This window comes from Salvelinus alpinus, chromosome 2, assembly GCF_045679555.1.
Source record: "Salvelinus alpinus chromosome 2, SLU_Salpinus.1, whole genome shotgun sequence".
In the NCBI taxonomy this organism is placed as follows: domain Eukaryota; kingdom Metazoa; phylum Chordata; class Actinopteri; order Salmoniformes; family Salmonidae; genus Salvelinus; species Salvelinus alpinus.
Genome location: NC_092087.1, coordinates 86077363 through 86093726, shown reverse-complemented (window position 1 = coordinate 86093726; position 16364 = coordinate 86077363). Strand labels below are relative to the sequence as shown.

Sequence of the window (16364 nt, the reverse complement as noted above, 5' to 3'; positions counted from 1 at the left end):
CAAATCACGTTTATTTTATATAGCCCTTCGTACATCAGCTAATATCTCGAAGTGCTGTACAGAAACCCAGCCTAAAACCCCAAACAGCAAGCAATGCAGGTGTAGAAGCACAGTGGCTAGGAAAAACTCCCTAGAAAGGCCAAAACCTAGGAAGAAACCTAGAGAGGAACCAGGCTATGAGGGGTGGCCAGTCCTCTTCTGGCTGTGCCGGGTGGAGATTATAACAGAACATGGCCAAGATGTTCAAATGTTCATAAATGACCAGCACGGTCAAATAATAATCAGGAGTAAATGTCAGTTGGCTTTTCATGGCCGATCATTAAGAGTATCTCTACCGCTCCTGCGGTCTCTAGAGAGTTGAAAACAGCAGGTCTGGGACAGGTAGCACGTCCGGTGGACAGGTCAGGGTTCCATAGCCGCAGGCAGAACAGTTGAAACTGGAGCAGCAGCAAGGCCAGGTGGACTGGGGACAGCAAGGAGTCAGCATGCCCGGTAGTCCTGACGCATGGTCCTAGGGCTCAGGTCCTAGGACCAAAGAAAGAAGGAGAGAATTAGAGAGAGCATACTTAAATTCACACAGGACACCGCATAAGACAGGAGAAGTACTCCAGATATAACCAACTGACCCCAGTCCCCCGACACATAAACTACTGCAGCATAAATACTGGAGGCTGAGACAGGAGGGGTCAGGAGACACTGTGGCCCCATCCGATGATACCCCCAGACAGGGCCAAACAGGAAGGATATAACCCCACCCACTTTGCCAAAGCACAGCCCCCGCACCACTATAGGGATATCTTCAACCACCAACTTACAATCCTGAGACAAGGCCGAGTATAGCCCACAAAGATCTCCATCACAGCACAAACCAAGGGGGGGCGCCAACCCAGACAGGAGGATCACGTCAGTAACTCAACCCACTCAAGTGACGCACCCCTCCTAGGGACGGCATGAAAGAGCACCAGTAAGCCAGTGACTCAGCCCCTGTAATAGTGTTAGAGGCAGAGAATCCCAGTGGAGAGAGGGGAACTGGCCAGGCAGAGACAGCAAGGGCGGTTCGTTGCTCCAGAGCCTTTCCGTTCACCTTCACACTCCTGGGCCAGACTACACTCAATCATATGACCTACTGAATAGATAAGTCTTCAGTAAAGACTTAAAGGTTGAGACCGAGTCTGCGTCTCTCACATGGGTAGGCAGACCATTCCATAAAAATGGAGATCTATAGGAGAAAGCCCTGCCTCCAGCTGTTTGCTTAGAAATTCTAGGGACAATTAGGAGGCCTGCGTCTTGTGACCGTAGCGTACGTGTAGGTATGTACGGCAGGACCAACTCGGAAAGATAGGTAGGAGCAAGCCAATGCAACGCTTTATAGGTTAACAGTATAACCTTGAAATCAGCCCTTGCCTTAACAGGAAGCCAGTGTAGGGAAGCTAGCACTGGAGTAATATGATCAAATTTCTTGGTTCTAGTCAGGATTCTAGCAGCCGTATTTAGCACTAACTGAAGTTTATTTAGTGCTTTATCCGGGTAGCCGGAAAGTACAGCATTGCAGTAGTCTAACCTAGAAGTAACAAAAGCATGGATTAATTTTTCTGCATCATTTTTGGACATGAAGTTTCTAATTTTTGCAATGTTACGTATATGGAAAAAAGCTGTCCTTGAAACAGTCTTGATATGTTCGTCAAAAGAGAGATCAGGGTCCAGAGTAACGCCGAGGTCCTTCAGTTTTATTTGAGACGACTTTACAACCATCAAGATTAATTGTCAGATTTAACAGAAGATCTCTTTGTTTCTTGGGATCTAGAACAAGCATCTCTGTTTTGTCCGAGTTTAAAAGTAGAACGTTTTCAGCCATCCACTTCCTTATGTCTGAAACACAGGCTTCTAGCGAGGGCAATTTTGGGGCTTCACCATGTTTCATTGAAAAGTACAGCTGTGTGTCATCCGCATAGCAGTGAAAGTTAACATTATGTTTTCGAATGACATCCCCAAGAGGTAAAATATATAGTGAAAACAATAGTGGTCCTAAAACGGAACCTTGAGGAACACCGAAATGTACAGTTGATTTGTCAGAGGACAAACCATTCACAGAGACAAACTGATATCTTTCCGACAGATAAGATCTAAACCAGGCCAGAACTTGTCCGTGTAGACCAATTTGGGTTTCCAGTCTCTCCAAAAGAATGTGGTGATCGATGGTATCAAAGGCAGCACTAAGGTCTAGTAGCACGAGGACAGATGCAGAGCCTCGGTCTGAAGCTATTAAAAGGTCATTTACCACCATCACAAGTGCAGTCTCAGTGCTATGATGGGGTCTAAAACCAGACTGAAGCATTTCGTATACATTGTTTTTCTTCAGGAAGGCAGTGAGTTGCTGCGCAACAGCTTTTTCAAAATGTTTTGAGAGGAATGGAAGATTCGATATAGGCCGATAGTTTTTTATATTTTCTGGGTCAAGGTTTGGCTTTTTCAAGAGAGGCTTTATTACTGCCACTTTTAGTGAGTTTGGTACACATCCGGTGGATAGAGACGTTTATTATGTTCAACATAGGAGGGCCAAGCACATGAAGCAGCTCTTTCAGTAGTTTAATTGGAATAGGATCCAGTATGCAGCTTGAAGGTTTAGAGGCCATGATTATTTTCATCATTGTGTCAAGAGATATAGTACTAAAACACTTAAGTGTCTCTCTTGATCCTAGGTCCTGGAAGAGTTGTGCAGACTCAGGACATCTGAGCTTTGGAGGAATACTCAGATTTAAAGAGGAGTTCGTAATTTGCTTTCTCATGATCATGATCTTTTCCTCAAAGAAGTTCATGAATTTATTACTGCTGAAGTGAAAGCCATCCTCACTTGGGGAATGCGGCTTTTTAGTTAGCTTTGCGACAGTATCAAAAATACATTTTGGATTGTTCTTATTTTCCTCAATTAAGTTGGAAAAGTAGGATGATCGAGCAGCAGTGAGGGCTCTTCGATACTGCACGGTACTGTCTTTCCAAGCTAGTCGGAAGACTTCCAGTTTGGTGTGGCGCCATTTCCGTTCCAATTTTCTGGAAGCTTGCTTCAGAGCTCGGGTATTTTCTGTATACCAGGGAGCTAGTTTCTTATGACAAATGTTTTTAGTTTTTAGGGGTGCAACTGCATCTAGGGTATTGCGCAAGGTTAAATTGAGTTCCTCAGTTAGGTGGTTAACTGATTTTTGTCCTCTGACGTCCTTGGGTAGGCAGAAGGAGTCTGGAAGGGCATCAAGGAATCTTTGTGTTGTCTGAGAATTTATAGCACGACTTTTGATGCTCCTTGGTTGGGGTCTGAGCAGATTATTTGTTGCGATTACAAACGTAATAAAATGGTGGTCCGATAGTCCAGGATTATGAGGAAAAACATTAAGATCTACAACATTTATTCCATGGGACAAAACTAGGTCCAGAGTATGACTGTGGCAGTGAGTAGGTCCAGAGACATGCTGGACAAAACCCACTGAGTCGATGATGGCTCCAAAAGCCTTTTGGAGTGGGTCTGTGGACTTTTCCATATGAATATTAAAATCACCAAAAATTAGAATATTATCTGCTATGTCTACAAGGTCCGATAGGAATTCAGGGAACTCAGTGAGGAACGCTGTATATGGCCCAGGAGGCCTGTAAACAGTAGCTATAAAAAGTGATTGAGTAGGCTGCATAGATTTCATGACTAGAAGCTCATTTTTGTCCCCCCTTTTTTTTGTGTAAATTGAAATTTGCTATCGTAAATGTTAGCAATGTTAGCAACACCTCCGCTTTTGCGGGATGCACGGGGGATATGGTCACTAGTGTAACCAGGGGGTGAGGCCTCATTTAACACAGTAAATTCATCAGGCTTAAGCCATGTTTCAGTCAGGCCAATCATTGACTATAACTGCCCTTGAAGTGAGGGATCTAACATTAAGTAGCCCTATGTTGAGATGTGAGGTATCACGATCTCTTTCAATAATGGCAGGAATGGAGGAGGTCTTTATCCTAGTGAGATTGCTAAGGCGAACACCGCCATGTTTAGTTTTGCCCAACCTAGATCGAGGCACAGACACAGTCTCAATGGGGATAGCTGAGCTGACTACACTGACTATGCTAGTGGCAGACTCCACTAAGCTGGCAGGTTGGCTAACAACCTGCTGCCTGGCCTGCACCCTATTTCATTGTGGAGCTAGAGGAGTTAGATCCCTGTCTATGTTGGTAGATAAGATGAGAGCACTCCAGCTAGGATGGAGTCCGTCACTCATCAGCAGGTCAGGCTTGGTCCTGTTTGTGGGTGAGTCCCAGAAAGAGGGCCAATTATCTACAAATTCTATCTTTTGGGAGGGGCAGAAAACAGTTTTCAACCAGCGATTGAGTTGTGAGACTCTGCTGTAGAGCTCATCACTCCCGCTAACTGGGAGGGGGCCAGAGACAATTACTCGATGCCGACACATCTTTCTAGCTGATTTACACGCTGAAGCTATGTTGCGCTTGGTGACCTCTGACTGTTTCATCCTAACATCGTTGGTGCCGACGTGGATAACAATATCTCTATACTCTCTACACTCGGCGGTTTTAGCTTTAGCCAGCAACATCTTCAGATTAGCCTTAACGTCGGTAGCCCTGCCCCCTGGTAAACAGTGTATGATCGCTGGGTGATTCGTTTTAAGTCTAATACTGCGGGTAATGGAGTCGCCAATGACTAGGGTTTTCAATTTGTCAGAGCTAATGGTGGGAAGCTTCGGCGTCTCTGACACCGTAATGGGAGGAGTAGAGACAAGAGAAGACTCGGCCTCAGACTCCGACTCGCTACATAATGGGGAAAACAGGTTGAAAGTTTCTGTCGGCTGAATGAGCGACACCAACTGAGCATTCCTACAGCATTTCCCTCCAGAAGCCATGAGAAAGTTGTCCGGCTGCGGGGACTGTGCGGGGGAATTTCTACTACTATCTGTACTTACTGGTGGCACAGACGCTGTTTCATCCTTTCCTACACTGAAATTACCCTTGCCTAACGATTGCGTCTGAAGCTGGGCTTGCAGCACAGCTATCCTCGCCATAAGGCGATTGTTCTCCTGTATATTATGAGTACAGCGACTGCAATTAGAAAGCATCATGTTAATGTTACTACTTAGCTTCGGCTGTTGAAGGTGCTGATGAACCATGTCCAGATAAAGCGTCCGGAGTGAAAAAGTTGAATGAGGGAAAAAAGTTGTGATGGAAAAACTAAAAATATAAACGGTAATTAAAAAGTAAAAAGTAAAAACCGTAAAGTTGTCAGCTAGCAAAGTAAGGTTGGCAACAAAACGCACAGCAACACGTCTGCAAGTTCAAGAGGAAGTGACGTGAATCCTCATAGTTGAAGTGTACCTATGATGAAAATTACAGGCCTCTCTCATCTTTTTAAGTGGGAGAACTTGCACAATTGGTGGCTGACTAAATACTTTTTTGCCCCCCTGTATATATTTTAAAGGTTTAAAACGGAACAGAAAGGAACGATATAAACAGTTACTTTTGTTTTGTTTGAACCGGTTCAGAACATTATTTTGCTGGTCGGAACAGTGGATCGGCACAAACAAAATAATGGTTCTGTTCAGAACGAATAGATTGTAAAATTATTTTGGTTCCAACTGTCACGCCCTGACCAAAAGAGAGCCTTTTCTATTCTCTATTTTGGTTAGGTCGGGGTGTGACTAGGGGGGGGGTGTTCCTATCTAGGTGTTTTTGTTTTCTATGTTTGCCTGGTATGGTTCCCAATCAGAGGCAGCGGTTTATCGTTGTCTCTGATTGGGGATCATATTTAGGCAGCCTTTTCCCACCTGTTAGTTGTGGGATCTTATTTCTGTGTAGTCGCCTGTGAGCACTGCTTGAACGTCACGTTCGTTTATTCTTAATTGTTTTTTTTGTGAGTTTCATTGATTAAACATGTGGAACTCTACGCACGCTGCGCCTTGGTCCATTTATTCAACAAATGATCGTGACACCAACCCCTGATTTTAAAAGTTCAGGTATCAATCAATTAAGTATATGTTTTCAAAATGTGTACTGCCTCCATCTCATTGCAGAGTGGTGTGTGACGTGGTGATGAAGCCTTTCGTTGCCTGTTCATTTGCTGTTTGAGATGCTGTAGCAGCAGCACTCGCGCTGTCTGACAGAAGGCTCTGTATCTGTATTCGTGTGATAAATAAAATGCATTACGAATATACTGTACACGTGCCAATTTAATTCCACTAAATTATGCAAATTAACCTATAGACCGATAATCATGACCAGTCAAATGTATTTAGATCAACTGGTATTTCCATCAATGAATAATGGTTTTTAGGCTATTTCGCAATGGGATTTTTTTTCTTCTCCCGGACAATTGGCCAATGGCAATTTTATTTATCGGCTTAAAAAAGAAAGAAATTTAATCAGCCAAAAGCCGGCTATTACTGGCTAGTGGAAACCCTGCCCCATTCCCTATTGTGCACTTCTTTCGACCAGAGCCCTATAGGCCTTGGTCAAAAGTAATGAACAACAGTTGAAGTCGGAAGTTTATATAAACTCAGTTTTTCACAATTCCTGACATTTAATCCTAGTAAAAATCCCTGTCTTAGGTCAGTTAGGTTCACCACTTTATTTTAAGAATGTGAAATGTCAGAATACTAGTAGAGAGAATGATTTATTTCAGCTTTTATTTCTTTCATCACATTCCCAGTGTGTCAGTTTACATACACTCAATTAGTATTTGGTAGCATTGCCTTTAAATTGTTTAATTTGGGTCAAACGTTACGGGTAGCCTTCCACAAGCTTCCCACAATAAGTTGGGTGAATTTTGCCCCATTCCTCCTGACAGAGCTGGTGTAACAGGTTTTTAGGCCTCCTTGCTCGCACACACTTTTTCAGTTCTGCCCACAAATGTTCTATAGGATTGAGGTCAGAGCTTTGTGATGACCACTCCAATACCTTGACTTCGTTGTCCTTACGCCATTTTGCCACAACTTTGGAAGTATGCTTGGGGTCATTGTCCATTTGGAAGACCCATTTGCGACCAAGCTTTAATAACTTCCTGACTGATGTCTTGAGATGTTGCTTCAATATATCCACATAATTTTCCTGCCTCATGATGCCATCTATTTTGTGAAGGACACCAGTCCCTCCTGCAGCAAAGCACCCCCACAACATGATGTTGCCACCCCTGTGCTTCACGGTTGGGATGGTGTTCTCTGGCTTGCAAGCCTCCCCCTTTTTCCTCCAAACATAACAATGGTCATTATGGCCAAACAGTTCTATTTTTGTTTCATCAGACCAGAGGACATTTCTCCAAAAAGTACGATCTATGTCCCCATGTGCAGTTGCAAACTGTGGTCTGGCTTTTGTATGGCGGTTTTGGAGCAGTGGCACCTTCCTTGCTGAGCGGCCTTTCAGGTTATGTTGATATAGGACTCGTTTTACTGTGGATATAGATACTTTTGTACCTGTTTCCTCCAGCATCTTCACAAGGTCCTTTGCTGTTGTTCTGGGATTGATTTTCACTTTTCGCACCAAAGTACGTTCATCACTAGTACACAGAACGCATCTCCTTCCTGAGCGGTATGACGGCTGCGTGGTCCCATGGTGTTTATACTTGCGTACTATATTTTGTACAGATGAACGTGGTACGTTCACGCGTTTGGAAATTGCTCCCAAGGAAGAACCAGACTTGACATTTTTTTTCTGAGGTCTTGGCTGATTTCTTTAGATTTTCCCATGATGTCAAGCAAAGAGGCACTGAATTTGAAGGATTGGCCTTGAAATACATCCACAGGTATACCTCCAATTGACTCAAATTATGTCAATTAGCCTATCAGAAGCTTCTAAAGCCATGACATTATTTTCTGGAATTTTCCAAGCTGTTTAAAGGCACAGTCAAATTAGTGTAAGTAAAGTTCTGACCCACTGGAATTGTGATACAGTGGATTATAAGTGAAATAATCGGTCTGTAAACAATTGTTGGAAAAATGACTTGTTTCATGCACAAAGTAGATGTCCTAACTGACTTGCCAAAACTATAGTTTGTTAACAAGACATTTGTGGAGTGTTTGAAAACGAGTTTTAATGACTCCGGCCTAAGTGTATGTAAACTTCAGACTTCAACTGTATGTAGGGAATAGGGTGGCATTTAGGTTGCATAATGTTGCTGTAATGAATGTGTTTTTCACCATGGTCCCCTTCTCTCCTCTTGTCCTCAGGTCCCCCTGTCCCTCTCTCTGGGTGGGGAACGTCACCGTGGACCTTACTGAGAAACACATATGGGACCTTTTCAAAACGTACGACCATCATGCCCCATTTCCATCTGTTTTAGTTCAGTAGCTACACCTATCTATCTCTATCTCCATATCCACTGCTTAGGCTTCTCTTGCTGTGACTTTCTTTGTTTCTTACATGGTGTGTGGTGATAATCATCAAGTAACATAAAATTAACACTTTAAATGGTTTACTCAAAATGGCCGCTGGTCCACCATTCTAATACATTTAAGTCATTTAGCAGACAATAATAATACTCTAATACTATGACATTTATCTGTTTGTTGAGTTGGAATGGTGATCATTATTCTTTTACGTTCTAATTCTATGTTCTTTACTGTAGGTGTGGGGAAATAGAGAGTATCAGAGTTCTACATGAGAGATTCTGTGCCTTTGTCAACTTCAAGAATGCCAACATGGCCGCTCGCGCCTTGGAGAGTCTCCAGGTGAGTGATGGGATGAAACATAATGCTGTCAAATGCCTTCAACTATGTGAGATGTGCTTTCAATTCAATTTAGCTTAAACTATAGGAGATTGTACTTTTGGGACTATGCTATTGGTTCCGCTGTACTTTTGGGCCTATGCTATTGGTTCCATTGTACTTTTGGGACTGTTCTTTTGGACTATGCTATTGTACTTTTGGGACTATGCTTTTGGTTCTGTTGTCTGATTGGGACAATGTTTATTTAACCTTTATTTAACCAGGCAAGTCAATTATTAATGACAAATTATTATTTACAATGACGGTGAGGCTAAAGGCCTCCTGTGAGTATGGATAACCCCCCAAAAAACTGTTTCAATCTAATTAACATAATAATACAAGTCGCCTAAAAATCTGTCCGTTCAAGATAGAGATATCAGTCCACCGCATCCGCCGATGTCGCACTTGCGGTGAAAGGTGGCAGAGCGAGAGCGATGTTTGTCAGACCATGAGACATCCCGAAAAACGAAAACCTCTGTACAAAAACTTTATTAAAAATAAGTTTGACTAAAAGGACAACAGACAGAAGACACTGGCAACAGCTCAAATATACCAGCAAACAAACTGTGTGTAGTGTAAAACAGGCTTCCTTACATAAGGCTATGCAAACTAGTGATATGGGGTGACAACTAGAAACAGCTACATGGCTCAATGACCTGTTCATCTATTTGTCCTTTGAACTCCTCCAGGGACACCAGGTACTGGTGTTTTAGGTTGGCTTGGAGGGAATTCAAGATCAGGGGCTGAGTAATGAAAGGGACTATTAGCATAAAACAAGATTTGAGATCTGAGCTTGTATTATGTCTTCTCATTTTGAGCTAGAAGAGCAGTTTTTCTTAAATGAATAAGAATGTACCAGTGTTTGAGCCTGCGTGTTGCTACTGATGTCCACCTGACAGCACTGTAGAGATCACAATTGTGAGTTAGACGTCTCTGCATGATACACAGAGTCAAGAGCCTTCAGTGTAGAGCTTGAGTCTTGCACATAAATAGTATCATCATCGTTCAACTTGGAGAGAAAAGACCAACAATTCAACTCCTTTCTGGCTGCAAAGGAAAAACAATCTTTGTGCCGGTAATAAAACCCAATACGTTGTTATTAGTTCCATTGTACTTTTGGGACTATGCTATTCTATTGCATCTATTTTGAATGTGCCTGCTGTTTGTCCTCCTGTCCAGGGTGTGGAGCTGGAGAGCACCAGGCTGGTAATCAGGTACCCAGACCGCTGGATGCAGAGAACCCCTCCCTCTCCTCAGAGGACCAACCCCACAGGCCTCATCACCTCCTCACCCTCCCAGTACGCCTCCACAGGGTAAGGACATCCGTCTGTCATTCAAAACATCATTATGAGTTATTCTAAAGTGTTACCAATCATCTCATATAAACTTTTGAAATGTACAAAGTGATGGAAGGAGGAAGCAGGAGCACAGGTGCAGGTGTTTGTGTTTTCATACTGTTTGTCTCTCTCTCTCCCAGGACCAGGAGGATGGCTCCCATCAATGGTGACGAGTGTTTCTTCTGGAGGACCACCGGCTGTTTCTATGGTGACAAGTGTCGCTTCAAACACAAGCCTGACCAGAAAGGAAGAGACAGGAAACCATGGCAACCCTGACCACCACGCAGCGACTGGATAGTAGAGAGGGAGGAGAATGATGAAGATGAAGGAAGAGGATGAGGGACTGTCTCCCTACTTTAAAAGGGAACAGGAGGCTTGGATAGAATGGGGGTGTTGGGGGGTGTCACCCCGTTTGTAGTCCTCTGGCACAGACCACAGATCCCAGACAGAACACTAGAGATATAGAATGAGTGTGTGAAGTGTCAATCAAAGTGAAGAGGAGTGCTCCTCTGATTTCCTTCTCCCTCTCCCTCGGCCTGAGCTGTGAAACATGGATATTACATCATCATTAGATCCTTGAAGGGATCTTTGCCCAGTGGACCTCCTCTATGATGACCATGTTGTAGACACTAAGGGGGCTGACATCTGTTGTTATCATGTGTTTTACTGTGTATGTATGTATGGTCATGTGACTGGACATGTGACCTGAATGTGTGACTCCTTGTGATGTCACTGTGAGACTCACTGCCAGCCTGATGTCATAGGGTGCCAAGTAATTGCCCCTACAGGGGATAAATAAACAATGCTTTTTAATTGAATATGGGGCATGTTCCAGGCAGACTAAATTGCACTCACCTGCCTTCTCTCACAACACCTGGATAGGTGTTTGTTTAAGATGTCAGCTAACCCAATCATGATATAGCAAACTGATGCACGACTGCACAGTCAGTGACGTGGCATGCAACCATGAGTCAGCCTGGAACGTCACCAGTGTCCATGGGGTGTTCTAACATCCACACTAGACCACCTTAAATGAAACAAGTAGTGTGCTACTGTGGATATTGGAACAAGACCCATAACACCTTCCTAATATTGAGTTGCACCACCCCCCTTTGCCCTCAGAACAGCCTCAATTCGTCGGGGCATGGACTCTACAAGGTGTCGAAAGTGTTCCACGGGGATTCTGGCCCATGTTGACTCCAATGCTTCCCACAGTTGTGTCAAGTTTGCTGGATGTCCTTTCTGTGGTGGACCATTCTTGATACACACAGGAAACTGTTGAGCATGAAAAACCCAGCAGCGTTGTAGTTCTTGACACACTCAAAGCAGTGCGCCTGGCACCTAATACTGTACCCCATTCAAAGGCACTTTAATATTGTATCATGCCCATTCACCCTCTGAATGGCACACATACACAATCCATGTCTCAAATATCTTAATGGTTAAAAATCCTTCTTTAACCTGTCTCCTCCCCTTCATCTACACCGATTGAAGTGGATTTAACAAGTGACATCAATAAGGGATCATAGCTTTCACCTGGATAGTTAATGTCATGGAAATAGCAGGTGTTCATAATGTTTTGTACACTCAGTGTTTGTTCAGTGGACTAGTACATGTCTGTTCAGTGGACTAATACATGTATGTTCAGAGGACTAATACATGTCTGTTCAGTGGACTAATACATGTATGTTCAGAGGACTAATACATGTATGTTCAGTGGACTAATACATGTCTGTTCAGTGGACTAATACATGTCTGTTCAGTGGACTAATACATGTCTGTTCAGAGGACTAATACATGTATGTTCAGTGGACTAATACATGTATGTTCAGAGGACTAATACATGTCTGTTCAGTGGACTAATACATGTCTGTTCAGTGGACTAATACATGTCTGTTCAGTGGACTAATGCATGTCTGTTCAGTGGACTAATACATGTCTGTTCAGTGGACTAATACATGTATGTTCAGTGGACTAATACATGTCTGTTCAGTGGACTAATACATGTATGTTCAGTGGACTAATACATGTATGTTCAGTGGACTAATACATGTCTGTTCAGTGGACTAATACATGTATGTTCAGTGGACTAATACATGTATGTTCAGTGGACTAATACATGTCTGTTCAGTGGACTAATACATGTCTGTTCAGTGGACTAATACATGTCTGTTCAGTGGACTAATACATGTCTGTTCAGTGGACTAATACATGTCTGTTCAGTGGACTAATACATGTCTGTTCAGTGGACTAATACATGTCTGTTCAGTGGACTAATACATGTATGTTCAGTGGACTAATACATGTATGTTCAGTGGACTAATACATGTCTGTTCAGTGGACTAATACATGTCTGTTCAGTGGACTAATACATGTCTGTTCAGTGGACTAATACATGTCTGTTCAGTGGACTAATACATGTCTGTTCAGTGGACTAATACATGTCTGTTCAGTGGACTAATACATGTCTGTTCAGTGGACTAATACATGTCTGTTCAGTGGACTAATACATGTATGTTCAGTGGACTAACACATGTATGTTCAGTGGACTAATACATGTCTGTTCAGAGGACTAATACATGTATGTTCAGTGGACTAATACATGTATGTTCAGAGGACTAATACATGTCTGTTCAGTGGACTAATACATGTCTGTTCAGTGGACTAATACATGTCTGTTCAGTGGACTAATGCATGTCTGTTCAGTGGACTAATACATGTCTGTTCAGTGGACTAATACATGTATGTTCAGTGGACTAATACATGTCTGTTCAGTGGACTAATACATGTCTGTTCAGTGGACTAATACATGTATGTTCAGTGGACTAATACATGTCTGTTCAGTGGACTAATACATGTCTGTTCAGTGGACTAATACATGTCTGTTCAGTGGACTAATACATGTCTGTTCAGTGGACTAATACATGTCTGTTCAGTGGACTAATACATGTCTGTTCAGTGGACTAATACATGTCTGTTCAGTGGACTAATACATGTCTGTTCAGTGGACTAATACATGTCTGTTCAGTGGACTAATACATGTCTGTTCAGTGGACTAATACATGTCTGTTCAGTGGACTAATACATGTCTGTTCAGTGGACTAATACATGTCTGTTCAGTGGACTAATACATGTCTGTTCAGTGGACTAATACATGTCTGTTCAGTGGACTAATACATGTCTGTTCAGTGGACTAATACATGTCTGTTCAGTGGACTAATACATGTCTGTTCAGTGGACTAATACATGTCTGTTCAGTGGACTAATACATGTCTGTTCAGTGGACTAATACATGTATGTTCAGTGGACTAATACATGTATGTTCAGTGGACTAATACATGTCTGTTCAGTGGACTAATACATGTCTGTTCAGTGGACTAATACATGTCTGTTCAGTGGACTAATACATGTCTGTTCAGAGGACTAATACATGTATGTTCAGAGGACTAATACATGTATGTTCAGTTGACTAAAGTGACAATATGAGGAGTACACAATGATTGTTTTAGAGCATCAATGTAAAATGACAATCTGTCTGTAACCCCTCACTCAGCATGTGGGGGAGCTGGGTGTACAAATGACTGTTTTATTATGTCAAACAGTTGTATTCATTAATAATAAAATACAGTTTTATCAAATCAGATGAAGTTTCATTATTAAATGTCATTTGTATCTGTATCTTTATCCGCTGCCACGTGGCGTATATTTACGTTTCCCTCTCTGATTGGATTTTCTGAATTTACTCGTCGAGTGACAATTAAAGAAAAAAAACGACATTGATGAAAGATGTGAATTCCTCTACCCTGGCAAAGACATAGACCATATCTAGGAAAACGATTTAGGCTTTGCCTGTTCCTCTCTGCCCCTGTTCCTCTCTGCCCCTGGCCCCAGTACTTTCTGGCTGCGTCCCTTTTCTCCACCCTTCCCGAAGTGTGCACTAACAATTAATCACCAATCACACACACACACACACACACACACACACACACACACACACACACACACACACACAGAGGCAGTGTTAACTGAGTTGTCTCATATCAGGTGGAGAGTTCAGCCCCTGTGAAGAGGAAGAGAGTCTCACTAACGGGTGACATGAACACAATTGTCTCAGAATGATTATTTATATTCACTGAAATGACCCCAGTTTAACACTGTATCTGTATTTTCCTCCAGAGAAGGGTTTTCAGTTGTTTTAGCAGGGCCACTACTCTCAGGCTGTGGACATGTTCTCTGAGTCTATACACTGTTACCCCAAAGACCACAGATACACCTTAAAGCTTGACCTCTAACCTATGACCCCCAAACACCACAGGTACACAACATAAAATACCACTATACTCCCACCTGAAATTAGATTTATGTAATCTTGTCCAAACTCGCTCTCTCTCTCTCTGGTTCTTTGGGAATAATTGATACAGCTACGGGTGTTTGGAGATCTACTCCTCTGACTTATCAGATGCTCAGAAGTCCACCCAGCTTGCTCCTGATTGGCCAAAGCGATGCTTCCACGAAGGGAGTGCACTAACAGGGTTGAAGGTCACTATCTGAGCTATCTACTGTGAACTTGCACGATGCTTTGTGTGTTTGTGTGTCTGTCTGTCAGAATTCTGACTCTCTCGCCATCTCTCTTCCTCCCCCCTCCCTCCCTCCTCCCCTCTTCTCTCCAGCGGTATGGTGAGGCAGAGAGGGCCATGTGACACAGTGGAGGCTCCTCAGAGGAGGAAGGGGAGGGCCATCCTCCTTAGTGAATTTCATTATTTAAAAAAAAAAGGTAAACATTTAAAAAGTTATCCTTTTTAGATGAAGCTATCTAATCAAATAAATTATTAAAACACACTATTTTGCAATGAAGGTCTATAGTAGCCTCAACAGCACTCTGTAGGGTAGCACCATGGTGTAGCTGGAGGACAGCTAGCTTCCGTCCCCTGGTACATTGATTTCCATACTAAACCTAGGAGGCTCATGGTTCTCGCCCCCTTCCATAGACTTACACAGTAATTATGACAAGTTACAGAGCATGTCCTCCAACCTATCAGAGCTCTTGCAGAATGAACTGACATTTTGTCCACCCAATCAAAGGATCAGAGAATGAATCTAGTACTGAAAGCATAAGCTACAGCTAGCTAGCACTGCAGTGTATACAATGTGGTGAGTAGTTGACTCAGAGAGAAAGACAATAGTTGAACAGTTTTGAACAAACACATTTTTTCCAAAATGAAGGAGAAGCAAGATAGAGAGCGATAGAGACAGATTTCGTAATTCTTTTTCACTTTCACTTACTTAGCCAGCAAATGCAGCTATCTAGTTTAGCCTACTCAAACACCCTGCTCAAACAGAGGGATGCTATGTTAGCTAGATGTCTATGACTATCCAACAGAACACTGGAACTCTTCCAAGTCAAGGTAAGCTTTTGGTTTTACAGATTTATTGCCATCGGGACTCGCCTGTGTAAGTGCTAAACTGCTTACTGACTGTACACAGTAACGTTACTGCATGATTTTAGCGGGATTACTAACGTGTTAGTTCTATTAGCTATTGTAGCGACCCATACAGACAGCTGTGAAGTTATGTGTTAGGCTATTAGTTGGTTGTGTTGTACTTACCAGTACCCAGTGTTCGCGGGGTCTGACATGCCAATCAACCTGCCAATCACGGAATGCCTGGAATGTTCTGATGCCGGGCATCCTGGTGGTTGGTGGAGTGGCGTGGAGGGGGGTTGGGCAGGGGGATGGAGCATTGGAAGTTAAGACCAGGTTTAGCCATTGTTCTCTCTCTTACGTCTGGCCTTCACAAGAAAAGTTCACGTTTTCTTTAGGGTATCCTTCATTTATTTGGCGTGGGCTACGGCCAAACAGTAGCCTGTGTGAAGTTGGGTTAATAAAACGTAAATTCGTAAACTCAATCCTCTGTCTGGACAATTGTTCCTTTATGATCTAGCCAGGTCTTTGCACTATGTTGACTATGACGTTACTTTAGCTAATATGGTGACAACAATATAGGGTGTGTGTAGTGGTTTGGCTTGGAAAGGTTTTTAGTTGTGCATTGCTACTATAACAACCTCCACTCTTCTGGGAAGGCTTTCCACTAGATGTTGGAACGTTGCTTCAAGCATTTGGCTACAGCAATTTGGCTAACACCCGCAATAACAACTGCTAAACACGTGTATTTGACAAATACAATTTGATTTGATTTGATTGCTGTGGGGACTTGCTTCCATTCAGCCACAAGCGCATTGGTGAGCTTGGGCAGTGATGTTTGGCGATTAGGCCTGGCTTGCAGTCGGCGT

General features: G+C 42.9%; 1 protein-coding gene across 3 annotated transcripts in view; it reads left to right on the top strand.

The window, feature by feature from the left end:
• LOC139568005 (uncharacterized) overlaps positions 1-13716 on the top strand; it is a 40945-nt gene extending 27229 nt beyond the window's left edge. For all 3 annotated transcript variants that reach the window (XM_071389668.1, XM_071389667.1, XM_071389669.1), the window contains 4 exons: positions 8202-8279; positions 8600-8702; positions 9918-10051; positions 10216-13716. In XM_071389668.1, the coding sequence (XP_071245769.1) occupies positions 8202-8279; positions 8600-8702; positions 9918-10051; positions 10216-10351 (451 nt within the window). In that variant the 3' untranslated portion in view covers positions 10352-13716. The remainder of the gene's footprint in view (positions 1-8201; positions 8280-8599; positions 8703-9917; positions 10052-10215) is intronic.
• Positions 13717-16364: the final 2648 nt, after the last annotated feature.